The sequence below is a fragment of the Corvus kubaryi genome, unplaced genomic scaffold (genome assembly GCF_017639235.1).
Source record: "Corvus kubaryi isolate FWS band 111438036 unplaced genomic scaffold, C.kubaryi_AGA036_p1.0 37249, whole genome shotgun sequence".
Classification (NCBI taxonomy): domain Eukaryota; kingdom Metazoa; phylum Chordata; class Aves; order Passeriformes; family Corvidae; genus Corvus; species Corvus kubaryi.
The window spans coordinates 6,122,973-6,149,763 of NW_024581072.1; the positions used below are offsets into that span (position 1 = coordinate 6,122,973).

At 46.1% G+C, this 26,791-nt stretch overlaps 1 protein-coding gene across 2 annotated transcripts in view; it reads left to right on the top strand.

Annotated features, from left to right (window-relative positions):
* Positions 1-26,791, top strand: part of CORO2A (coronin 2A) — a 58,642-nt gene that overhangs the window by 16,414 nt on the left and 15,437 nt on the right. Inside the window, exons 2-3 of one of the 2 annotated variants that reach the window (XM_042023602.1) lie at positions 20,299-20,499; positions 25,585-25,701. In XM_042023602.1, the coding sequence (XP_041879536.1) occupies positions 20,299-20,499; positions 25,585-25,701 (318 nt within the window). The remainder of the gene's footprint in view (positions 1-20,298; positions 20,500-25,584; positions 25,702-26,791) is intronic. The other variant, XM_042023603.1, reaches the window with a different exon arrangement.

Below are 26,791 nucleotides of genomic sequence, written 5' to 3' on the forward strand. Positions count from 1 at the left end.
CTCACGCAGGCTTCAGCGTGCCATGCTTTGGTACGGGCCCTGTTTTTGTGTGAGGAGGCAGAACTGCAGTGTATGTGCTTGTGACTGGACTGGCTGCAATCCTGCTCTGGAGACTGAATATATAGAAGACAGCCTGGGAACATGTCTTTTTCTGTAACTCTCTGCTGACTGTTAGCAGCTGGCTGTCAAGTGACATGGTCAAGACCATGGTCTGGTGGTTAGGTTCTTGATATGGGGACTCTGAACTGATAAACCTCCAAGGTAACATCTTTGTGGGCAGGATGTTGCTTCTCAGACCACAGTTGTGGAAGATACATGGCCTCAGTGGAGGCTCCACGTGCCCTGCATTAGGTGTAACCAAGCAATGAACCAAGGGGTGAAAGCCACCATATCGGTATTGTTTATTACTCTCGTAACAATAAACCCGTAGCCTCTGAGCTTGTGGTATTGTTTGAGATGACACGTGCAGAAGGTATTTAAAGCAGTGGGTTGCTGTATAATCATATGGTCTGGTTGAATTTGGTTCCAAAGGACTTTATTACTGGTAATTTCTCTTTGATAGTGTTATAGCACAGAAGTGGAATTTGGATGGCAGGGTGCGTCTAGGGGTGTGTCTTGCAGATATGCCTAGGACAGTGTCTATGGCTTTGAGGGGAACCCAGCTTAAGCAGAGAGGCTCACAAACCATTTGGTGTGGTAGATTTGAGGGAAGCAAGACCAGAAATGACAGAAATGGTCTGTTCTTATTTGGCATCTGACCCAGAAGGCTGGTGTCTGGTGATGAAATTCTGAAGGCTCTGATTTTGTTTTGAAGCAGCAACTCAACTCAACACAAGCTGTGATGAAACATCTGTAAAAGGCAGGAAACTGTTTCTCATGTGTGTGTCTTACAAATTGTAGATAACACTGACATTCCTGTTTGCCTTCAGGGTTGCCTTTTTAAGGGTGTACTTGTATTATATTTTGAAACTTTGAAGGTAGAAGCATGTGTGGGTGGATTTTTGAAAAAAATGCAAACTCAAAAATGTAAACCCGAGAGCATTAAATCAGTGAAATATGTTGCCCTGATGAGGGTCGGAACCAGCAAACCAGTCTGTAACATGAGTGTGGCAAACAGACACTGGGGCAAGCAGGTTACTCAGCGTAGCCCAGTGTATGGCACAGCTTCTGTGTGCTCATGCCTGTGCTCTGACTGTGCTGCTGGGAGCAGGGAAGTGATGGCAAAGGACAACAGTCAGACATGCTGGACTTAAGAGGTGCATGACAGATTATTTGCAAACGTAATGTATAAATGTTCTGAAGAGTGCTCTCTGGGAGCAATTCCCTGCCCCTTTCCTGGGCAGAAAATGACAATTTCTATTTTGAAATTAGAGAGCTATGGCTGGAATAAAAGGAAGAAAAACAGCAACAGTGTTATCTGCTAAGCTATAAGGTGTGAGCTGGAGCTGCTCTCTGGATTTCTAGAGCTGTTTCTTTTCATGTACTACAAAGCACAGACACCTTTGCTTATCCTGTTCCTACCACTGGGCTTTCCAGGCCTGTTTATGTGGGAATATATTTTCAGTAGTAGTTAAAGCCTGTAATTATATTAATACAATCACACCAGTATTGCTGGTCCTCCTTGGCATGAAGAAACTAATCCAAAAGAGGTGCTTCTCACAGGGGAAAAGGAGAAGATGCTTTCATCACCGCTTTGCCTTTAGAGAACCGTGTCTGCACAGGGACATTTGTTGGTATGCAGAGCAAAACCCAGGGTGGGTAGGAGTGTGAGACAGCCTGTCCTGCAGAGAGCTGCCAGGTTGCACAGTTCTGCGGGCCTGACTTTCCATAGGAGGAGCAGCAAGACTTTGTGCAGCCCGAGAAGGTAGGCTGTGACAGGAGGTGCTCTCTGGTTCACTGATTCTGAATCTGGGCTCCTGGGTGTTGCACCAGATAGCCAGTCACAGGTGAGACAGGAGGTCTCCTCCTGCTGCAGATAAGGCTTTCTGCGAGTGATCTGCTAATGGTATTTGCTGTGCTGGACATGGAGCTTAGTCTTGTGTGTTGGAAAAACACACAAACTCCTCCCAGAGCCCCAGGAGAACAAAAGCTTGGAGATCCTGAGGAACTTGCACCCCTTGTAGGCTATGAACAACAAGCAGTTTAATGTCCTGCATGCAGCCCAGTCTGGTGATCCCAGTGGGTACTTGGGATACCAGTTACTTAGCTGGTGACTTGCTGCCTAAGGGGCTTGGCATGTCCTGTGATCAGCTCAGCACTGCAGTCCAGTCTGGTAGGGGTCTCAACTTCCAGCCACATTAGGTTCTTCTAGGGACAAACGCAGAGCCCTCCCTAAGCCTGGCTAAATTCCCCTGTAACAGCAAGAAGGGATGAGTGGTACTTTGGACTACAGTGGGGCAGGTGATGTTGGACAGTGCTCATGGAAGATGTGTGGGGACCCCAGTCAGTGTGAACTGCAAATTAACTCAGTGCAATCAACAGGTTGTCTTTTTAGACTCTTCAGAGGATGGAGGAGATTCCTGAACTCTAGGCACAGGGAAGCTTGAGCCCCTCTATAAGGAGTATATCAGAACAATAAGAAAAAGTGGAACACATGGGAGAAATAATGAGATGAAAAAGGCAGCATGAGCATGGTGAAACCAATCATGTCAACACCCTGATTTCATCTTCCAGAGGGTGGTGAGCCCAGTGGATGTGGAATCATTTATCTTGACTTTAGAAAAATGTTATCCCACACAATTAAGATAAAAGAATATGCACTATATACATCTGTCTGTGGTCAGGTATATGTAAGTCTGGTGAGAGAATTATACAGGAGAGCTTACATGACAGTTTGGTATCAGAATGTGAGGATTTATTGAGAAGAATTTTGCAGGCCTGACATCTGATGCTTTTTGTATTTTTATTAGTAATCAGGACAAAGGAATAAATAATAAACAGGAAACCAGGCAGAGCAGGAAGCTTGCAGAATGACAGGGCTCTGGTTTGAAACTGCCTTGATGAGCTGAAGTAATGGCATGGGAAAATTAGGATGAGGTTCAGCAGAGAGAAGTTTGAGTCTTCAGATGATGCAGTACCATCAGACCCAGTGCAGTTCTGCACAAAAGTGTCCAAAGGCTGCATTTCATTCCAACATGACCCAGTGACATGCTGTAGAAAGAAAATGATAAATATGAACTGGAGAATATCTGGTAAATTTTAAAGGAAGTGTTGGATGGTTCTGTCCGTCCACGTTAGTGGAATGGATGTATGCCAGTTTTAGGTGCAGTTGCTCTGGTAAAATGCATATGAGCCAAAGAAGAGTGGAAGCAAGGAGGACAAATTTGTCAGCTGTTCAGGAAACATGGCTGACAGAGAATGAGGTAAAAACCAGGGAAGACTGGGAAGCGGTGTGTTAGCTGTGGAGGAAAGCTTGCTGCAGTAAGAAGGGTACAGTCTTTTGCCTGGGATCTGGCTAAGTAGAATAAGAAGCAAGGGACACTGATTGCACAAAAGGAGATTTAATTTTGACAGCAGAGAAAAGGTGCATAATTGTAAAGGCAGCTGTCTGCTGGGTTAAGTTTAGCAGCATGATGATGGTCTCTCCAGTACTTGAGAATTTTGGGAAAAAAGTCCTTAGGAGAAAATGTAGAAAAATGAATGAGAAGGACAGGACAAAAGATGGACTCACAAAACCCGTGACGATCTGCTTCTGTTCCACAAATTTATGCTTCCTGGAAGACATGTAGGTGTGTAAACATGATGGTGAAAGTCTATTTTGAACTTAAGCCTGCAGCACTCAAATGTAGGTGTTTCCTATTTTTCACAAACCACTTACCCATCTGAGGACCTTCTTGCTAACCTTGTGCTGCCTTATCACTGTGGCGAAGGACTATCATAGTACTGGAATTTGAATATACTGTGTCATGGTGACTTTGGGTTTTGTTAGAGCAGTTTGGCTTGTGAAGCCTGGCAAGGGTTTACAAAAGCTGGGTTGACTCTCCGTCTTTCTCACTTTTCTCTGCAAATCTACCAATTTCCACTTTTTAATACTTTGATGTCATTCTCCTTTTACCAGCCTCCCCAGAAAACCTTCTAACCTGCCTGTTCCTCATCTAGTTGGACTCGAATGAGAGAGTTTACACTGTGGTCAAGTTATTTTTGTTGCTTTACGTCATCTTTTTGAGTTGCTGCTTGTTTTCCTTCCCCTGAGCATGGCCCATCTGCTGAGTCCCTCGCAGGCAGTGTTAAGTAACAGGGATATCTCCTGTCTTCACACTGAATGCACACAGAAAGTTCTGATCTACTTTCACTGTATCTTCTCAGGACCCCTCTCCCTTGAGATCAGTGCAGATTTCACAGAGTCATAGCATGGCTGAGGGTGGAGGAACCTCTGGAGATCACCCAGTCCACTGTCAGCTCAGAGCAGATTCAGGGTGTTGTCTAGGTGGGTTTTGAGTATCTAAGGATGGGGACTCCACAGCCTCTCTCAGCAACCTGTGTCTGAGACAGGCACAGTGTGTAATCACCCTCAGAGTCTGAAAGTTCCCTTCAACATTTAACTCTCTGATCAAGCTCAGGCTGAACAGCCTGTGGTTCCCCAGATCCTCTGTCTTGCCCTTTTAAAGAATTTCTTCCAGTCGTCGGGGACAATAGATACCCCATCCCCGTGAGCTTTCAAAGACGACCAAGAATGACCTTGCAACAACACAGGCCAGCTTCCTCAGCTCCTGTGGGTTCATTCCATCAGGAATGTCCATATCCACTCTGTTTAAATGTTCCCTGACCTGATCTTCCTCCAACAAGGGTCTGTCTTCCTTGCTTTGGATTTTCTGCATCTCTCAGGGCTCCACGGTACCTGACAGCTGATCATAGCAGTAAAGAATAGAATAGAGTCTTGACAAGGTAGAGGCCTTGTCAAGCCTCTAAAGGGGAGAAATGATGCCTTAGGTTTTTACTTTCTTATTTTTCAAGTCCTGTACTGCCTAGTGTGTAACTCTGAAGTTTCTTGTAGCCTGTTAACTTCTGCTCTCTCGTACTAGGTAGATATAACAAAGCCTCTCCAAGCCTGCTCTCCAAGGACACCCAGACCATCCTAGTCCCAAAAAGTATAAACCAAAAGCCTCAAAAAGGGGGGGAAGCTTGGGAAAATTACATCATTAACTGAAGCTTTAATTGGAGAATTAACCCTGATATGCAAATGAACCAAACCTATGAAAGTGTGAAGAACTCGTGACCTGTTGTCCATCTTGGGGTCCATCTTGGCAGTAGCCTCTGGCTCCCCAGGGTGTACCTTTGAAGGCCTTTCAAATAAATACCTACCTTTATTCCCTTACTCCTGTCTAGTCTCTGCTTTTAGGTGGCCTCTCAAGGCATCAGACTGAGGTGAAGAAGGCATTCAGTGCCTCAATCTTCCCAGTGTCCCTGCTGCTTTTTCTGTTGCTCCTTTGCAACAAACTTCTTCAGTTGTGCTTGGAACTACTTCCAGAGACACAACAGAGTTACAGTTAGTATTTATGCTTTCTGCCTTCTCTTGGCAAAATAAAAGTCTCACATTTCCTTTAAGAAAGGAGCTGAAAAGCAGGAGATCTGTTGTGACACATGCATCTTCCTGGTGCACCAGTGAGCAGCCTCCTCAGTACCAGAAGACTGGAAGGTGGCCCATGGAGTACCACTACCAGGTGTTGGAAGAGATAATTTGTTAAAAGCTTGTCTCCAAGATCAGCTCTTAGCAATATTTTCTCCATAGGGACAGCAGTGTATTTCACACAGCTTTACCCAAAAGCTTTCACAACCCGAGAAAAGGAATGCTTAAAATGAGAAGGGACAGCATGACTCTTTCAACACAAAGTTTGGATGGCTGTATTGAGGGCTTGGCCTTGATTTATTGATGTACATTCTCATGGGAAGATCTTGTTATAAACGAGGTGTCACCAAGCAGGAGAGGACAGATGAGAGGATCATTTGCCTCTATGATACAGACCTTCCTCATGGGGAAGCAAGATCTGCTAGAAGGTTGAGACAAAGGTTGTCACAGACCAATAAAGCAAAACGATGTCTTGTCAAAGTCTCCACCCACTCTTCTACCAACCTGGCAGCACAGTAATTACCTTGGTGTTTTGAAGGGTCTCCTCTAGTTTCTTTGCAGGCTGCAAACCAGGGACTGCCTCCCCCCCTGCATACAACTTGTTATTTGGGAGTACACACATATAATTTGTAGCTCTGTGATTGAGAGTCACAAGGCCAGCCCCACTGGCTTTCCTCTGGCTGCTCCTGAGTCCTCTCTGGAAGCAAGAGGCAGGTGTTCCTCCCCGTGCTCTGCTGGTTCTCCAGGTCATGCATGGAGAGTGTGGGCAGAAGCCTGTGAGGGTAGGTCAGCCTAAAGAAGGTGGTGCAGTAGCGCAGTTCTCGTGCTCGAAGCACGAGCTCTGGCGAGCCCTCGATCAGAGAGAGTCCAGCTGCGTTCTTCTGTGCTGAAGCGACTTCGGCATCAGGAAAGGAGCTGCTGGCTGGGCTAGCTCGCTGGCTTCTTGGCAGAGGGAACACGGCAGGAGCCGACGGGATCGGCTCACGTTAGCTCGGAGACACAGGAAGAGAGAGGCTGTTCTGGTCTGGCTCCTAACAGGTTTATTGTCAGAAGTTTCGCAACCCGAACAAGCTCGGAAGGGATGGAACGCGATGGGATGCTCCCGAGGCTTGCCCTCAGTTTTATAGGGAATTTGAAAACCGCAGTGAAAGGGGAAAACAACCAATGAGTTACAAGCCAGGGGGAGGATACAATGTAACAGGAACCACTGGGGGAAACTGAGAGGCGGGAATTATAACAGAGAACAATGAACAACCGAGGAACCGAGAATTTTCCCGAACCTGGGGAGGCAGCTTGGACCCGGGCACGGCTTAGGCTTCTGAGCCGCCCCTCGACCCGCCCTCTGAGTCTGCCTCTTCGGGAAACTCGATCCAGGGGAGGGGCTGGGATTGATTGGCATCACGCTGCCCCAGCCCTGCAGTGGGCTAGGTCACAGCAACAGTGCAGGGCACCAGGAAAGTGAGGGAGTCTGCCTTCTGGGAGTTTGCAAGATGCAGCTGGAGAAAGCTGCAGCTACACTGATGTCACTGAGGATGGCCTTTCCGTTAGCCAGAAAGTTAATTTGTATCTGTGATAAAGCTGTCCCTGTCTCGGTTTTGAAAGACAGGTGTCTGCTAAGGAAGGCAGAGGCCCCCCTTGAAGTGGCAGATATAACCCCTTTTCCCTCCAAGTTATTATATTTTGAAATCAAGAGCCTTTAGGCGAAGATGTGGGAAATAGGAATAACAGTTCTTTACTATATATATATATATAGTATATAACCAGTCAAACAAAACAACAACAACTATGGCAGTAACAGCGAACAATCACAAACCCAGTGCCAGCCTTCTCGGCTGTCGGGCCCTTTCCCCTCGGGTGCAGTTCCGCTCACAGCCGGCAGGGGCGCTGGCGGCTCCCGGTGAGCAGGGCAGGTGCGATGGTTCCCCCGCGGCTGCAGGGGGCGCTCCGGAGCGAGCTCGGGAAACCCGCGGCTCTGGTGCCCTGGGATCCCGGGGAGGGATGGAACAAAGGCTTCACAAACCCCTGGGCAGCTGATCCCGGGCTCTCAGGAACAGCAAGCTGGAACGGCAGGCTAGAACGGCGGCTGGAACGGCAGGGACGGACGCAAATCCCGGGTGGCAGGCGAGATGTATCCAGATGGGAGAACCCCACGGAGGCCCAGGCAGGCAGGGCGAGCAGGGCTACAGCGTAGCGAGAGCTCGAAGCAGCAGCGGGGCAGGGCAGCCACAGCCCGGTCTCCAGCAGGGCAGGGAAAGCGGCTTTTGGGGTCCCGGCGTTGTTTCCAGCAGGAAGAAAGAACGGCCAAAAAGAAAGAAGCAGCAGCTCCTTTCTCTGCAGCTTCTCTCTCCGGACGCTCAGAGCGAACTGACCCCACACCCAGGTGTAGACAAAGGAGTAGCCAGGCCCGCCCCACTCCCCTTTTTGTCTTTCTTAAGTACAGCTATTTGTCCCCTAGCAACATGCATATGGGAGAAAATTCTTTTAACAGGAAAAAAACTAAGACTAAACTAAAACCCCAACAGTCCCTTACTGCTGCTTCGGATGAAAGGGAAAAGAGGAGAGTGGGAGCAGGATGAGGTCTGGTTAAATCACCTGGGAATAATATTGGTGTGGGGAAGAACAAATGATGACTGGACTGTGCTCCAGTGGGCTGACTGCTCATGCCTGAGCCTGGTCCGTGTTTGCACGAGTCTGTCCTGTCCTCCAAAACCTTTTTGGGATGAATGCATGCTACTTGAAGAAAACTACACCTTACTACAATACTTGATTTAGCAAGAGGGATGTCTTTCCCATTCTACTGTTTCTAATGAAGCCCTTTTCATTGCCATGAAAGCTGGTGGCAAATGGGGACACATGGGATAGGAAATTGCACTTATTGCTTGTACTTAAACAGTGGCCCCTGCAGACTAACACAACAAACAGACACCTTTCTCATTGCTTGCTTGCTTTGTGATCACTGTGCTCCTGTCAGGGTTGCAGCCAGAAGCCTTTTCTCTGCATAAGGCAAGAATAAGGGGTGAGGAATGCATTTGGAGCAATGTGAAATTGAAGGTTTTAAAGCTGTCTGGAAGTGAGAAGTTCCTCTGCACACAATTTTTTTCAGTGCCTGTCTCTTTGAATGCTCTAGCTTAACCACGGGGGCAGGGTTGGAGTACCAGGTCCTGGGGAGAGAGATCTTTGCCCTGTGAAAGAAGCATTAGTAGCATTATTCAGAGGAAATACAATTACGTGATGTATTTTTGTTTGCCAAAACTGTCCCAGTCCAGCTGTGTGGACCTGGGACTTAGTTGTCTTAGTTGATTAGTCAGCTGCTAAAACCAGTGAAGGTGCTTTTATGTGAGTCTTGCTAGTGTGTCCCATGCAGGTGACAGATGTCTCCTGCAGGATGTGTGAGACACATGAACCTTGCTGGTGTGAGGTACATATTGCACTGCTTCCCAGCTGTGCCCTGATGCTGGCTAGGCAAGAGCAGAAGGCTTTGGAGCAGCCTGCTTAGCAGACAGATACTCCTCTGCCAACATTCATCAGGAACCAAGATGCAGCAAGAATCACACCTCTCTGATCAGGAGAGGGGACAACTGTGTGTTTAAAGTAGAGACATGGAAACCAGGACCCTGTGCCTGTGTGAAGAATGCAGAAGCCTGGTTTGGAAGCAAGTAGCACATGTCTTCCTGTTTCAGCATAAATCTATTGTGGGGGCAGCAGAGTGAGGAGAGGGGAGGTAGTTTTTATGGAGTTCTCTTGTACAGTTTGCTCCATATGGAGCCATGTCATGAAATTTGCAATGCATGTAGCTGGCTCTCAGGCAGAAAACCAGCAGTACTTCATTATATATTAATTGCCTTATTTAAAATGATGTGTTTAACTGTTTCCTTTCTACAAGTCCTGGGGTACTGTAAATGGGAATGTATCCCCCATTTCCAATATGTAGCTTGGTATTCAGTGTGAGGCAGTACTGAAGCTGACTTCATATATATCTTGTTCTTGTCATCTGGATGTAAGCGTTGTCTAATTGTCATTGGCAGAGACAAGATAGCTGAAAGGGCTTTTTGAGTCTCCCAGAGTGACTCTTCTTACCTTTTGGCATCAAGTTATATTATTCATTTTTGGATGGGAAGGAATGAATTTTGAGGGAATAAGTGGTGTGGAAGAAAAGTGGAGGGGAGGAGAGAGATTTTAGCAGGACAGGAGAAGGATGAAGCTAATGGATGATTTCAAGAAAAAAGGAGAGAAGGGACCAGAGAAACTAATGGATCTAGGCAGATTCTGGGAATGACAGTGATTCTTACTTCTGTTTGATTTTATTACTTGGAGCTGAGTGCAGGTAAAGATTTTATTTCATGGACTGGTGGTAGAGGACTGAGAAGAGGATGTGTATCTTCTCAAGAGTTTTCTAGCTATATATCCTTGTGCCACTTTCCATCTGCTTTTTTTGCATGAGGTTGAAAGCTTGAATCTCTTGTGGCATTCTCCTTGGATGCTTGCAAACAGTTGTCTCACAAGACTTGCAAGGCTGCCCCTATGGGTTTTTTGGCCATAGAAACATCACTTAAAAATGAGAAGGCTGAAAAGGAAAAGGCATTACCTATGCAATACAAGTTTAGCATTCCAAAAGAGAAGGTGAAAAGGGAAATGAAGTTTTAATGGCATATGAAATTGAAATGCTCATTATTACTTTCAAAATCCCCCTTACTAACATTGGCATTCCTTCTTTTCTCCCATTTTTATGTCTTTTGACCCTGCATACAAGAGAAGGAATGAGGGTAGAGTGTATTTTTTCTGCTGGTCTCTCTGCTTTTCAACTTACCTCTAACTTTTGAGAGATTGAGACCTCTGAAAAGTCTTTCAGAACTGTAAATTCTCTTGATTCCCTGTCAGTAAGGAAACAGGAGAAAGAGTCCAACTTGTCAGGCTAGATCACCTGAACATCTGGAGTGCTTTTCAGAGTCACAAGAGGTATAGGCAGAGTTTGGAAACCTGCCTAAGAACAATAGAAAACAGTACTTAAATGTTTTTTTGGTAGACTGTCATGTTATGTGCTTTCCCTAGGAGTGCACTAGGACTAGGTCTCCAGAGGTCTGGCTGGATTTCAGCCTGTGTCTCCCAATGCCAGGGCAGCTTTCATGCAGGAATGCAACATAGACCATGTGGAGAACAGGTCTCGAGGAGAAGGGAGACTTCTTGCATGAAGCTGGGGGAGCGTGAAACAAACATAACCATTACTAATTTGTTGGCACAAGTTTCTACCCTGCTCAGAGGTGTGCAGCACAAGAGAACAGAAAACAATTGCTGGCATGGGGCATGTACCATACACATGATGGATCTGTGCAATGGAACCATTGTGCACTATGAACTGGAAGGCTCTGAGCCCAGGTGTTCTGAGGAGTGTGAGTATCTCACTGTGGGTTTGGATGGGGAAAAGGTACAAGTTTCAAGTCCTTTCAGGAGATGCTGTGCCAGATTCTGGTCTCCTGAAGAGCTCTGTCTGTTCTTTGATTGCTGCAGTAGTGTTTCTCAGATTTCACAGAATATTCTGAGTTGGAAGGCACCTACAAGGATCATCAAATGCAACTCTTCATTGAATGGCCCATATGATCCAGAGAACAGGAACAGAGACAGGCAGGCTGTCCCTCTGTTGCTTACCTGAAGGCAGACAGAGCTGGAGAGCTTTCTGTTAGAATTTACAAACTGTTATTTGGACTAAAAGTACTGCATTGGTTTAATTGAGTGCTGCTTCTGCAATCCACACAGACTTTATGTACCCTGCTTCCATGCCAAAACTGTAATACACTCTTGTGAGAGACTCACAAGACTCATCTAATGTGATGCTCTACAAGAAGTGATCTTGTGCTTGCACAGGCTTCGTTTGTATGAACCTTGTAAAAAAGGCTTTGAATATCTTACAGCTGATGGCAAAGAATGCCTGTTTGTGTTACCAGAGTCAGCTGTGAGCCTCCTTCCTGTGCAGCCTTGAGTAAGTCAAACATTGACAAGTGTTGGCATGGGGGACAGAAGGGGTCAAGGACTTGTGTCTTGATGGATGAGTGTTGGGTGGATGCATGCTGGGTGCTGCCAGGCCCCTGCTGTGTAAGAGGTGGAGAGAGGGTGTAGTTCACGTCTGGAGCCTGGTCCCATGGAGATGGGTGTTGGGATGGGCCATAGGCAGCTATGGGCACCCAAATCAGCTGTCTGCAAACAGGAAGGTGATTTCCAGCCTGGTTAGCTTAAAAAACGTTTTGGTGCCAGAGACCTCAGACACCTTCCTGAAGCAGCTCCATGTGGCCTAGCCAAGAGGAGAAATTTCTTATGCCTGTTGGACTTGTTCAGCTCCTGTGAGTTCTCCAGGTAGTGTTTTGTGCTGCTTTGAATGCTTTTATGTATCCATTTCTTTCCTTTACCATGATGTTCATGTGATCTGTGCTTTTGAAGGTGCCACCCCTTTTCCCCACCATTATCTTCAGGTCCGTATCTGGACAGGGTGGTCTCGTCCCTCTACAAGTCCTTTTTGCAGTCTCACAGAGTTGCTGAGGTTAAGCTCAAGGAAATAGGGCCTACTTCTGTTTACAATGCAGTGGAAAAGGTTTCAGCTCAAACTCTGCATCAAACAAACAAACTGATATTAAACTTTTGGCTTTCATCTACCATTATACTACTCTTAATATTAACCCTGAAGAGTGATATATTTGGAAGGAGCTACTCTGGCCAGTTAATGGTTGGAATGATGGCCATTGCTAAAGAGCTTGAATTGCAGTGCAACTCTTGGTACCATAATGAAGCAGATTGTTCTCAAGTAGCTATATCTGATTCAGCTGCTTTATCTCTGGATGTTAAAAACTGAAATTTTTGCATTAAGTACTGCAACCAAAAATCGCTTGAAGTGGAGGTACTGGATGCACTTCTGAGCGGGTTAGTGCAGCCAGAATGAGTGGGTGTATAGCCCTGCCACACTCTGGACATAGCAGACTTATTGCACATGAAATTAAAATTATTATCTGATTTCTATTCCGTCTCTGTGAGTCTGTTTTCTGTCCAAATCATGAGCAGCTGTAGCTCTGTTGTCATTGCTAGGCTTTTATTGAATCTGCCTGGGAAATGCCAGGAGAGATTAATGCCATTCTCTCTCCCACTCCTATGACTGATAAAAGTTTTGCTGCTGCCTGATTGGAAACTTCTTTGATGCAGTTAAAACACATGTATTTCGACTTTCTTGTCTCCCCTAGATTTTGAAAGCAGATGATTTATATCCTCCTTGTACCAACTTGTTCTGTTTGAAGCCTACTGTCATGGCTTCCCTCCTTCATCTCTACCTCAAAGTTTTTAGGATTTCTTAGCAGATCTCACACCTTTGATCATTGATCCACAGAGTTCTACCCAGAATTCTCCTCTAACTCTCTGACACATCCTCAAGAGCAGTGCCCAAAGCTGAAGGTCTTTTGTCTAGTCTTCATGTTGCTGGTGATTGAAGCACAAGCTGAATAGAAATCCCAGTGCAGGCCAGTGGAGTGGAGTGAGAGCATGCAGTATACAGCATCCTCTTGTCTGCACACTTGTTACATATTGTTTCTGTCCTGGAAATACAGACAACTCAACTTGGTACTTCAGCACAAAGCCAACCTACCTTATTTCTTGCTGGTGTTTTCAGAATAGGGAATATGCCTGGAAGGAAAGAAAATACCCAAGAGAACATCTGGGTTGGTAAGTGGTGAGGTCGTTCAGCCTTTCGCCTTGTATAAAGTCAGTGAAAAATTGTCACCAACGCTAAGCTCGTTGTTGAATTGGGATGGGTGGCAGTGGACACTCTTGGCTCTGGAAGAGTCACAATGCTGAACCCTTGGCATTTGTTTGGCAGACGGGGGCCTGGTACTTCATAGTCCTGCTCTGTGCACCTGGGAAGTAGAAAATTAGTCACCTTCCTGGCAATCAGCAGCAGGATGCATCGAGGTCCTGGCTCCCAATGTTCTGGTGCATGTCTATTCATAAGGGAATGAGGCAAGCAAGCTCTGCCTCATAGCTACTTCTTTCCTGAGGTGATACTGTCACACTGCCTGTCTGTAGTTCCCTGAGTGAGCAGAGTGAGAGATCCCACTGCTGCCAAAACACTCCAATTCCCCTCCTTCCAGATGTGATGTGATGCCTATCATTTGTGCTCTTTTTAACCCACATCAGATACTCTTTATGATTTGATTCTGCTCAAGTGCCTTGTTCTAGTTTTTGGATGGGTTTTGTGATTGGTTGTTGTTGTGGTCTTTTGTTTGTTTGCTTGTGTTTTCATAATTCCCATCCTCCCCCCGCATTAATTTTCTGCTCAGAGCAAGAGAAAGCAGCTCGTGGATGGGGCTGAAGGTGCCAGACCACAAGCAGTCCAGGAGTGTGTGCTGGAGAGGTCACCTCCTAGCAGTGTGTGGAGCCGCACCCAAAAACTGGTATTTGTAGGAGATAAGGTGCCCATCAATCTTCTTTCAGGCCTTTCCCAGGATGTAAGGAAAATAATTTCCTGGTCTGCTCCTGGCACTGCCAGGGATATCAAAAACACTAAGGATATCAAAAACACTAAGGATATCAAAGATGAGAAATGGTAGAATAAAGCGTTGACAAAGTTTTGAGTTTTTACACTATTGGGGATGACTGCTGCTGTGAGTCTTTCACAAAATACTGTGGCGCCAGAGTAGAGGGTGCTCTCAGTTTGATTTGGATTAGGCTACCATACGTCTGGGTTTCCTCAGACATATTTCACTTTTTCCATGTGGTTATTTTGTCCAGGACCAAGACAAATTCATCCAGAATTCACACATGTCATGCATGGTTGTAGTGGGTTGACCCAGGCCAGATGCCAGGCACCCACCAAAACTGCTCACTCACTCCTCTCTGCAGCTGGACAGAGGAAACAAAATTTAATGAAGGGTTCCTGGGCTGAGATTAAGGACTGGGAGAGATCATTCGTCAAATACCATCATGGGCAAAACAGGCTCAGCTTAGAGATATGAAGTGAATTTATTGCTAACAAAATCAGAACAAGATAATGAGAAGTAAAATAACCCTTTAAAAACACCTCCCCGCTCACCCCTCCCTCCTTCCAGCTCTACCTCCTACCCCAGCAGTGCAAGGAGACAGGGAATGGGGGCTATGGTCAGTTCATCCTACTGCTCAGGGAGAGGAGTCGTTCTCCTGCTGCACCCTGGGGTTCTTCCTATGAGAGACAGTTCTCCATGAACTTCTCCAACGTGGCTCCATCTCATGGGCACCAGTCCCCCTCAAACTGCTGCAGCATGGGTCACTCTTCCACGGGCTGCAGTTCTCCAAGGACAGGCTGTTCCAGCCTGGGAGCAGGGCCCCTCTCTCCATGGGTCTCCCATGGGATCACAGCCTCCTCTCCACCTGCTCCAATGTGGGGCTCCTCCATGGGGTGCAGGTGGATCTCTCTGCATCCCCATGGATCCCCATGGGCTGCAGGGCCAGAGCTGCCTCACCACAGCCTGCAGAGGAATCTCAGCTCCAGTGCCCAAAGCACCTCCTCCCCCTCCTTCTCCACTGACCTTGGTGTCTGCAGAGTTTTCTCCTCACATGTTCTCACTCCACTCTTCTCTAGTCACAATTACAACTCTGCAACCCCTTTTAGTTTCAAATTCTTAAATCTGTTATCACAGGGGCATTACCATAATTTCTAATTGGCCCAGCCTTGGCCAGAAGCACGTCCATCTTCGGAGCTACCAGGAACTGGCTCTGCTGGGCATGGAAGAAGCTTCCAGCAGCTTCTCACAAAAGCCACCCCTGTAATTTCCCTGCTACCAAAACCCAAGCCATGCAAAACCAGTACAATGGTGCAGGCAAATCTGTAATCCTAGAGTAATATTGTTAAGAGACCATGCAAAACGTTTAATTTTCAGACATCATAAAATGCACAAATCTGTATTTTAATTATTTGGAGATGATAGTATCAGCTTTTGTAATGTAAAACCAATCCTGTCTTACTGACAAAATATTTTTTACTTACTGAAAATACTTTCTCCCTTCCCATTCCTTACACCAGTTGCTCTTTGCACTGTTTTGAAAGCAGTTGCCTCTCCAAACAGCATTTTTTATGAATGAGGAAGAAATGTGTTGTCATCACTTCCTGTCAGAGGAACAGGTGAGAAAGCTGAGCCTGCAAGGCACACGTGAGGTTTATTGGGTTGAAAGTCTGCCTCTGTGGGTGTGCATCTTGGTATGCTGGCAGTGGCATTTTTAGGGCAGTACAAGATACACATGGCTGAGATCCAGAGGCCCTAAAATCACAGGATCACAGAATAATTGAGGTTGGAAGGGATCCCTTGAGTTCATCTAGTCCAACCCTTCTTCTCAAAGCAGGGTCAACCTGAAAGGTTGCCCAGGACCACACCTCCCAGGATGGAGACTCCATAATGTTTTGGGCAACCTGTGCCAGTGTTGGATGACTCTCACAGAGAAAAAGCGTTCCATTGCACGTAAGTGGAGTTTTCTGAGTTTCAGTTTGTACCCATTGCTTCTTGTCCAGTTGCTGGGTACTGCTGAGGAGACTCTGATTCTGTCTTCTTTACTACCTCTTCTGAGATACTGGTGTGCATTGATAAGATCCTTCTGAACTTCTCTAGGTTAAGAGTCCTGGCTTTCTCAGTAATTGCTCTCATGTGCTTGGTGACTCCTTTCTCCAGAAGAGCCTTAACGTCAGACCATGCACTCTCTCCCAACTCAAAAGCAGTGTAGCTAGAAGTTCCTTGCAGCCAGGCAATTAATTTCCTTTTGGAAAGATAATGGTACTGCTGTAACAAGCAACTGCTGCATCTGGACAATACAGTGATTTCCTCCCCCCCACCAGTGTGAGTAAACCTAACCACTAAAGCTGTAATGAGCATGAAATTGTTTGAGAGCACTGCACCTCTGGGGCTGTTTGGGGAGCTAGTCAGTTGCATATAACCTCAGCTTGCTTTCTGCCTGTGAGCATCCCTTCTTCCAAGATTAGCTTTCAGGATTGCTGCTTTTTTTTCCAGATAACTTGGCATTTCTTTGTTTTTGTTTGGGACAGGCAGCTCCCACTGCATCCAAGATCCTTTGCACCTAATGTTTTCTGCAGAAGAGATCCATTCAGCTAAAAATATGGACAAATGCAGGGTTAACATAGGTAAAACATGCTAAGGTAAAAGAGAGCAACAAAGATGGCTCTGAAAGCCACTGGTGATCTGCCAGGACTGTTACAGGCATGTATATTCGTCCAAGGTGAGGGTGGCTCCAAACTGTGTCAGTAGATTGGGAGGAGGCAGTAAATAGGATAGAACTTGTGTCCTAGTACTGTTCATAGCCTGAATCTTCCAGTGTGACACAGAATGTGAACTTTGTGGGTCTTTGTATTGATGGGTGCTTGTAAAGCTCCAGTTGGACTGCCCAGCCTCAAGCCATCCCGTTTCTTAGCCTTTAATAGTCATCTCAGGAGGATGCATGACCATGCCAGCAACATGGACATTTTGGTTTAGAATTGCTCAGACCTCTGTTTGTCAGTGATCATGCACTTGGCTTCCTGCCATTGAGTGCATGCATGCTTCCCTTCACCCTTCAACTATGTGAGAGAGCTGTCTAAGCCTTGCTGCAGCTCAAAAGCTACTTGGGTGGGTTCCCTTGTCAAATTGGAGTATTGTTGATCCAACATCACTGATAATACTGTTCACCAAATGCACATTAAAGAGGTCAATAAGGGATAAAACCATGTGCCATGGTTTAGGACAGTTTGGGTTTTTAGTGAAAGAAGGCTCCATCAGCCACAGAAGTGATTCTTTGCAAAGAGGTGCTTACAGCTTCCTCTAGACCCAATAGAACCAATCAGCTGGCCAGTTTGAATATTGGCAACTTTGTTAAGCCGCTTAAGAAGCTTGACACACCTCTGTGATCCACATTTAAGAACGAACAAAGCCCGGGAAAGGTCTCTTGCTTCTGGCTTTCGGACAGGTAACTGGGGGGGCCTGCGGTGTGGCCCAGAGGGGCGGGGCTGGGCCCTGCTCGGTGCAGCCCGGCCGGGTCGGCCGCAGTGCAGCTTGGCTGAGATCTCAGCCGCTGCTGCTCGCTGGACACCCGGCACAGCCCCATCAGTGCAGGCCGGGCTGGCCGAGAGACAGCCACCCCAGAGCCCCCGCAGCCCTGCTCCGTGCAGGTGGGCCAGCAGCGCGGCTCGGCCAGGCCGGCCCTCACCCAGTGCGGCCGAAATTCATCTCAGGCCGCTGCCCGGCAAAGAGCAGGTGACCGACAGCGATAAGGGAATTCCAGCTGCGGGGCCGGGTGACATTAACCCTTGTAGGGCTGTAAGCTCCCTCCAGAACAGATGAAGCCTGCAGACATCAATCCTCTCCCAAGTCAAAAGAAAAGGAAAGGTGAAGGCACGTGACGAAAACACCAAAGTCAGTGAAGAAGGAAGAGCTGAAATCCTGAGACAGGAGAAAGAGGAAGAAGCTTCAAACCTAGAAGCTGAAATTCTGTTGTAAAGCTATGGTGATGGGCTATGATACATCAGAGTACCTGTTGTAATTTCATGAAAGCATGGGGGGGTGGAGCGTTCAAACTGCAATTGTGAGCAAAAGTACCTGTGCTGAAATGAGCAAATGTTGAAGTAGCTGTGATTCGATGAGAAGCTTGAACAGAGAGAGATGAAAGTGATGAAGACCCTTGCTCCCAGGGAAAAGAAGACCTCTGTTCCTAGAGACGAAGATGCTCCCAGAGATGGGTGAAGAGAACCTTTGCTTGTGGACAGCTCATCCTTAAAATGGTACCCCAGTAGCTCAAGATTGAACCCTTGAAAGCAGTTGTGGGGAAAGCTGTAAGACAAGGGAAGGGACTCTCACATGTGAGCAGAGAACCAACCCAGGCGGCTGTCTGGCTGTGACATTGAAGCCATGAGAGAACTGTTTCTTGTGGAGATGTCTCCATAGCATGAGCAAGAGAGATTCCTCTCCCTAAGTGAACTGAAGAAAGATTATTATAGAGATGGTAAACTGACTGAAAATCTCAAGGGTTGTCTTTTTACATTGTCAATGGGAGAAGGGAGAAAGGTGCGGCTAAGAGAAGTGTTCTGAAGGTTTAGTCTGACTTTTTTTCCCCTTTGTTTTAGGTCTGTTATTAAACTTTTTTATATTCTATTAAGTTTTGTGCCTGCTTTGCTTTCTCCGAATTCTTATCTCACACAAGGAAAATAAGTAAGTAATGGGTATTTTGAACCAAACCACTACAGTTTACAAACTGAACCCACTACACCATGCCCTCTGCCAGTATTTGCCCGTATTCCCAGCTATTGTGCGAAGTGCTCCCTACCCATAACCTCCCTGCCTGATCTGCATTTCTTTTCCTATGGGCAGTAGAATCTTCTCACTACATTCACCATATGCCTTTTGCTCTCTAAATCCTGTGGGAGGAGCAGGATTTAATAGTCTTAATTACCTTTTCTGACCAACATTGGTAATTTCCTATTTGAAAATAGCCAGTCACAGGACAGGACTCTCCTCCTCTGCTCTCGTGAGACCCCACCTGGAACAGTGCATATGGTTTTGGTGCCCCCAACATAATGAAGACATGGAACTGCTGGAACAAGTCCAGAGGAGGGCCATGAAGTTGCTGAAAGGAGTGGAGCATCTTCCCTATGAAAACAGGCTGAGAAAGTTGGGGCTGTTCAGCCTAGAGAAGAGAAGGTTGAGTGGAGACCTCACAGCAACCTGGCAGTATCTGAAGGGTTCTACAGGGAAGGTGGAGAGGGACTCTTTGTCAGGAACTGTAGTGATAGGATAAGGAGTAATGCACGCAAACTGAAGAGAGGAAACATAGATTAGATATTAGGGGGAAATTCTTTACTGTGAGGGTGGTGAGACACTGGAACGCGTTGCCCAGAAAAGCTGTGGATGCCCCGTCCCTGACAGTGTTCGAGGCTGGTTTGAGCAACGTGGTGTAGTGGTAAGTGTCCCTGCCCATGTCAGGGGATTGAAACTAGATGGTGTTCAAGGTCCCTTCCAACCCAAACCATTCTATGACTCTGTGACTCTATGATTTTATGAAATGTTACATCAGTTCCATTAAGCCTCACTGCTCTCTGTGAGAAGGGATTCTTGTGTTTAGCATGCTTTATGTGTGTCATTTAAACACATTTAAAATGCTGTCTGTCAGAGGGCTGTAGTGCAGTTACAAACCAGACATGCAGAACATAATTGTCAGTTGAAAAAACATCAACAAGTGGCTGTAACTATTCCTATGATCTATCAAACTTCTTTTTTCCATTCATGTGAGCAAAATTCAGAATAATTTTTGGTCCTAAACCACCTGAGGGCTAAACAAAGCATGCATCCAGACTGGCTTGTTCACTCACCATGTTTCAGGTTTTCCTTACCCAAGATGTTGTATTTTGCATGCTTCCTGAGCTCTATCCTACCAGAATTCATGTCCTCTTAAACTTGCTGCCATGCGGCCCTGCCCCAACGATAGGGACTGCTGACACATGCACAGCCCAGCTGGCTGGTGATGCTGAGAGCTGTCATTTCATCCCTGCACTCTCCTCTATCCATCGGAGATGTGTAACAGGATTATGGCAAAGGGGTGAACACCAGAGAAAACTGTGTCTATGGCTTGCTGGTTGAGGCTTGGTGTGAGCAGCCCAAGTGGGGAGGGTGAGGCTGTGGTGGGGAGAGGGGAGTGGGATTCTGCAAGCCTGGCCTGTCCTTATGCCTTGGGACATTATGTTTCTCCCCTTGCAGATGTCGTGGCACCCGCAGTACCGCAGCTCCAAGTTCCGCCACGTGTATGGCAAAGCTGCCAGCAGGGATAAGTGCTACGACTGTGTGCCCATCACCTGCAGCGTCCACGACAACCACTTCTGCGCTGTGAACCCCAGCTTCATTGCGGTGGTGACCGAGTGCGCGGGCGGCGGTGCCTTCCTCGTCATTCCCATCAAGCAGGTGAGCTCCCCAAGGCGAGCTGCCTTTCCAGAACACATCAAGAGGCTGGAGGAAGGACAGGCTTTCTAGGGACCTAGATCACAGAGGATATTCATTTAATGCTGTTGCCCAAATTGCAAAATGGTGGAAGAGGCCCCAGTTGCCCTAGCAGGTGATTCCTGGCATGTGTGTATTTATATGTCTTGCATTGGTGCTTGCAGATTTTTGACACCTTGCTTCATTTTATAACTCATTTGTCTTTCTTGTATAATCAGCATAATGTGCTGTTCAGATGTTTGTCTCCTGGGAGTAACTGCAAATTAAAAAGTATTTAGTGGATACAGAGAGCAAAACCAGAAAGATGCTTTAGCAACATGGATTCAGTGACCAAAGGAGAATATGGTATGTTTTGTTCTACCTTCTCCTTTGTGAAAGAATGGAAGCACAGTTATCAGGCAATGAAGCTCTCAAACTTCAAGCATTGATGCTGCGAAGACTTCCCTTTCAGAAACAAATGCCATGTATATGAGTTTTGATGACTTAGGATCAGATGAGAGGGAAAAGCTGGCTGTCTGATGTTTATTGCTTCAGTAAAATTAGGCATGCACTTATGTGGATTAACTTCAATATGAGATTATGATCTCTCTGGAATCAGGACAGAACAGATGAAAGGCAGAAGTTCAGCCTTTAATTAAAAGTTAATTGATGGTGTTATTGCAATGCCACTTTTTCAATATATATTTGTTAAGGATGAAAGTGAACTGGCTGTGCTTGAAGAACCTAGCACAGTTTCCGGCCCTTCTGGACTTTGTTAATTCATTCCTTCAATGATGGTGCTGTTTAGAGACTGTCCTAAAATTAACCACTACCCTGCTTTTCTTGACTGAGTCACTTCTGCCCCCACAATGATGGTCTGTTGAGGCTCAACAACTTGTCTTTATCACAGAACTACATCTGTAGGCAGCCAGCTGTTGACCGTGGGATGTAGTGTGGGACCAAGCTCTCAAAGTTCTGGCAAAAGTAGCTGAAGTTGCTTGCATTTCTTACTATTAATTTTTCTGTCTTCTCACCTTTTCTCAGCTTGGCTAGTCTTTGTAGTAATTCTTCGTTCTTACACCTGCTCACATACTCCACCCAGTTCTGAAATACTGCATGTAGAAATCAAAGGCATGGTAGAACTAAAAAGATACAGAAAAGGATAATTGAAGTATGTCAGTGAAAATGTGAAAGTAACTTTCATGTGAGGAAAGACTTTGCAGGTCAGGCCTCAATCAGTCTGGGAAAAAAGGCGAATGAGCAAGATGTATAAAACTGTCAGGAGAAGAAGTTTAAGGAGCAACTCTTCTTGATTTGTTTGGTGAAGGGGATTCTGGACACCAGGGAGCAGTCTGTTAGCAGCAGATGTAAATGCTGCTGCAGTTTAGATGTGGGGTTCACTGTCCTGGATGTTGATGAGTCTGGAAGAATTAAGGGCTTCAAAACTGAGCTATGGAGAGGAGTTGGTCCCTTGAGGGTTAACCTTTGGTTGTGTGTCAGGGAAATTAGGTGCTTCACACAACTGTTCTCTGAATACCACCAGTTCCTTACCCATGCTGGGTGGTAAAGCTGCTTCAGCCACCCAAAGAAAGGGATTCCCTGAGTCAGGACCTGCAATACCAGCTACTTTGTTTTGTTTGATACACTTCCAAAGTGGTACCATCTGGTGCAAAGCAGAAACTTTTGACTTGTGCTTCTGATGGTGCTTTTTTTGTGACTGCCATCTCCCCCTATGAAGGTGAACCGTGGCAGACAGTGTACTGGACACTTGGCTTGTGCCCTCAGCTGCCAGGGCATCAAAGGCAGCCTGTTCTGGAGATGTGTCTGGGACAGTATTGCCCTCTTACGATGGACAGCTGACTGTGGTTACTTTTGACTGGATTCATGGGAAGCAGACACATCCCAAGTGTGACAAAGTGTGGAGGAAGAGCCCAAGAACCCAAGAGCCACGATGTCACATATTTAGTTAAAGCAGGAGATAGTAGCCAGGACAGGGAGGGCTGCACTTGCTGGGGAGGATGAACAACCTGATCAGGTAGCTGTTCTTGTCTCTCCCTCCAATGCTTTTTTGAGTTCATTCTGCATGTGCTGCTACTAGAGGGGCTGCCTGTCTAAGGACATCCTTGAATGAAGGCTCAGCTTTGCTCTGTTTAACTGTGCCTCCTTGTTTGTTTGTTGTACTCCTCACCTGCTGAGTCACAGACACCAAGGTCTCTCATCTCTCCTTGAATAAATACCACTTCTTTCCTTCTGCACCAGTCTTCTTTTCTGAGAGCCTGGGGGTGAGGTGGGGCTGGGGACAGCAGAGGTTAGGTAGAGAAAGAGTTCTTTGCCCTAGATACCATCCTTTCAGCAGGCCTTTGCATTCAGCCTTATAAGAAATTAGTTGAATATTTGCCATCACTTTGGAAATGGTCTGTTGCAGGGTGTATCAGTGAGGTCCTGGTGAATATGTGCCACTGAAACCAGATGGATGGAAGGGCAACACATCTCACCAGGGAGGGAAGGGGCTGTGGCTACCGGGGCTGCCTGGTGCCCAGAACGGGCTGACTGATTGTAAATCTTGCAAGTTCAAGGAGACATGAGCTCAGTGACTGTAACTGAGAGATCAGCTGCTTTCCCACAGTGTGGCCTGGGTGTAGATGTGCTGGGGAAGTGCATGCACAGCGTGCCAAGGAAGGATCTTGGACTGGGAGGGAAATTTTGTGGCTTTCTTTTGAAAGATGGAGTCCTGCCTTTTTCCATCTCCGATGATGATACTCGGTTGAGACCGCATCTGTCTCTTCCTCTGCAGCAAAAAGCCAAGTGAGAACAAGGTCCCAGGAGACAGGGAGGTTATTTGTGCCCGGGTCTGCAATCTCCACTCTTTCAGTGTGTCAGCACCAGGTGTGAAAGGGAGGACATCTGTGGCTGTGCAGACCTCCTAGACACAAACTCCTCTCCCTTCTCTCTGGGAATATGGACTGTAAAACGAAACCATGATGACCCCTCCGGCCTTATGTAACTGACACATATGTGAGCGCTGTGCTAGCGCCCTTCAGGAGCAGAGGTGGGGGTGACCTACCTCATAGTAATCTACCCTGTACAAATCTGCTGGGAGAGTTGTGACAGATGTTCCACTACAAGTGATTTTTGTCAGGGAACTCCAAGCTTGACTACTTTTCAGAAACACTGGAATTTTAGAAAGCGAGTGGTTAAAAAATGGGTCATTTTCAAGCTCTGTAGGTAACTGTGGAAGTCAGGTACCACTTCATGGGATGACAACACATCTAGTTACTCAAATAGTTTTTGGTGTGTAAAATTAAATTTCCTCCAGCAATGAAGATCTTCACTTCCTCATGCAGATGTGCATCTGAGACCAGCAGCTCTAGCTTCATGTCATATATGTTTGTTGGCTCTTGGGGGTTCATGCGTGGTGAGTCCTGCTCTGTCCCAGTGCTTGCAATGGGGCAGGTGAGACTGGTGGCTGGGAGAACAAGGCTCCTTTTCCAGAGCCTCTTGGGGAAGTGGGAGTAGGGTAAGAGAGCCTTGTGGAATGGGTCAGGCAAAACAGACTTAGGTCAGCCTGGGAGTCTCCAAAACAGAGTGGGGAGCAGACAGGCAACTAGCTCTGGGAGGGGACAGGGTTCCCTTAGGGATCAAGGGGTCGCTGTGGATTTGTCTGTCCACCCCTTTTAGTTGTCATCTCGAAACTGAGCTCTGAAGCCTACAAAAGGACACTGTGGGTGGAGGAGCACTTCTTATTAAAGGTCTTTCATCTCTCTTCTGCCTTCCCAAATCTTTTTGCATTGTTGCTGTTATGAAAGGGAATTGTTTTTGTAGTCTAAAAAAGCACAGTCTTTTACATTTCAAAGCCCTTTGGATGTTCAGTCTAAAGCAGGTTAGTCCCAGTTTATGCAACAAACTTTCCAGTGAAGCCACACACCAGTGTCCCGTTCTGCATTCAAAATTGCAAAAACCCCCCAAAATTTAAAAGCTGGGAAAATTACACCCTCTCCACAGCCAGGTTAGGGGCAGCAGTGATTCCCCTCGGCTCTGCACTCCTAAGGCCCACCTCTGGACAGGTGTAGGAGTACATCAACAGAAGTGTCTGCTTTCTAGGCAAGCACACATTTGCCATCATTTTGGTCTAAGATCCTTCCAGGTGGGAAGCAGGTCAGCATCACCAGCTTGCCATCATGTCTCCCTTCTTAGGTGACTGACTTTTGCTCTTGAACTGATGCCTGGGGTGGGTCAGGGGACTTCCCATACTTCTTCTGCTTCTTACAGGGGGAAGCAAGTGTTGCTTGAATGTTAGTAAAATCACCAGCACCCTTCCTATCATTTAAATATTCGAACTTGACTCTAGCAGAGATCATGCCTGCAGTGTGGCTTTATTCAAAGCAACACAGCCCCCATGTGGCACAAGGCTCTCAATACACCTTAGGGCACTTTGTGCAGGATTTTTACCACTGCAGATGCCACCTAAACACGTCTTCTTTTTTTTTTTTTAAATCCAGAATGCTGATTGAATTCGGTGAATGGCTGGATTTGAACACGATCAGAGAGAAATAGATAGCTTGCTGAAAGAAAAACTTAGTAATTTTGTAATTTGTGTCACAAATACCTTTTTGCTTTAAAAATTAAATAAATGCTAGCTGGTGAGGCTAAAATTAAAACGTAAACCATTTTTTTTTTGCTGCTTATAGGAAATGTCTTCTGAAGGAGATTTTGCTGTTCTTTGTCCCCCCATCACCAGATCTTTAAAAAATGTTGAAGATTCAACTCATTCATAGATGTTTCTCCTCCAAGTTTTATTTTGGTGTCTGAACCTAATACTGTCTTCTAATATGCGTGTAGGCATGCACAGCATGCATGTACTTAGGAAGGCCTGGGCAATCCTCCCTTTCTTTATGGTGATATCATCAAGACTTGACTAGCAGGGACAGGAAAAACCCATCCTCAACAGACAGAGAGCACCTAGGGCATTTGGAGGACAACAAGCAGAAAGAAGTTCCTCTCTGGAGCTGCCTTGAAAATGTCCTATAATTCCATGGCTCACCTTAGGGTTTGATTGTATTTTTTTTCCAGACAGGCAAGCTTGATCCACATTATCCCAAAGTATGTGGGCACAAAGGAAATGTTCTGGACATCAAGTGGAACCCATTCAATGACTTTGTAATAGCGTCGTGTTCAGAAGATGCCACAGTAAGTTTACCACCTTGTACTCTGTGTTAGTACCTGGCTAATGTGCTTTTTGGAGAATGAGATTAAAAGAAACCAAAGGCCCATAGATGAGATGTTAAAACATGCACATACTTACTTAAGAAGTGAGGTAAGAGTAAGATTCCTTTCTTTCTCTTGAGTTCAGACCTGTGTGATACGAAATCAGTGCAATGAGGCAGATCTGTTTTGTGGGGGCTTGTGCCTTTTTGTGGTGTATTTGCATGATAAAAACAAAATACGAGTTTAAAATGGAATGACTATTCAAGTTTAATCTCTATGAAACTCCATCTTTACTTTAGAATAAAAGCTTCAGCACAAGATAATCTGGACCAGCTCTTTCAGTTTAATTCCCTGCAGAGCAAGTCTGAGCTTGTTCCTGCACTCAGTTGCTCTGTGAAGTCATTCTGGATCAGTTGCAGTGTGGAATATGCATCATACAGTTCTGCAGTGGGAGCTTTGGCTGAAGTTAGTGTGGTTAAGATGCCACCACTGTAGGAATTGAAAGATTAAAGTCATATTTGTAAGGGACAATTTAGCTCATATCTACCTACTGGAAGGTCATTTTCAAGAGGTCTTGTAAAAAGTGTGATGTTGACTTCTGTGATAATGAGGACATCTGACTACCTACCATGCTTTTTTCCAGAGATCCCATATGAGCTTTCTCCTACTGGGTTTATTCTCACTCTGCTGTACAGCATCAGAGAGGTTTCTCCTGTCATTTTCTCCGGCCCTGGCTTGGTTCACATGCTTTGCCATTTTAGTTCTGCCAAACAGTCACTCTTGATTGTAAGATTTTTGGATTGTGTTTCCTGTTTAGTGACTTGTCTTTGCTTGTTTGGATACTCCTCTGGGGTTTTTTTTGAAGACTTCTTTCAGTTTCTGAACTGATGGTAAAGATCTTATTTTATCTTCTGACCTGTATGCCAGGTTTTCATGCTGTCTCAGGAAGCATGGCATGGCATGGCTTACTTGTGGCAGGAGGGCACCGCCTTGGCCACTCTTTTGAGCCTCATATGAGAAACGAACACAAGCTTCAAAACATCCCACTGCAGTTACAGAATCACAGAACCAT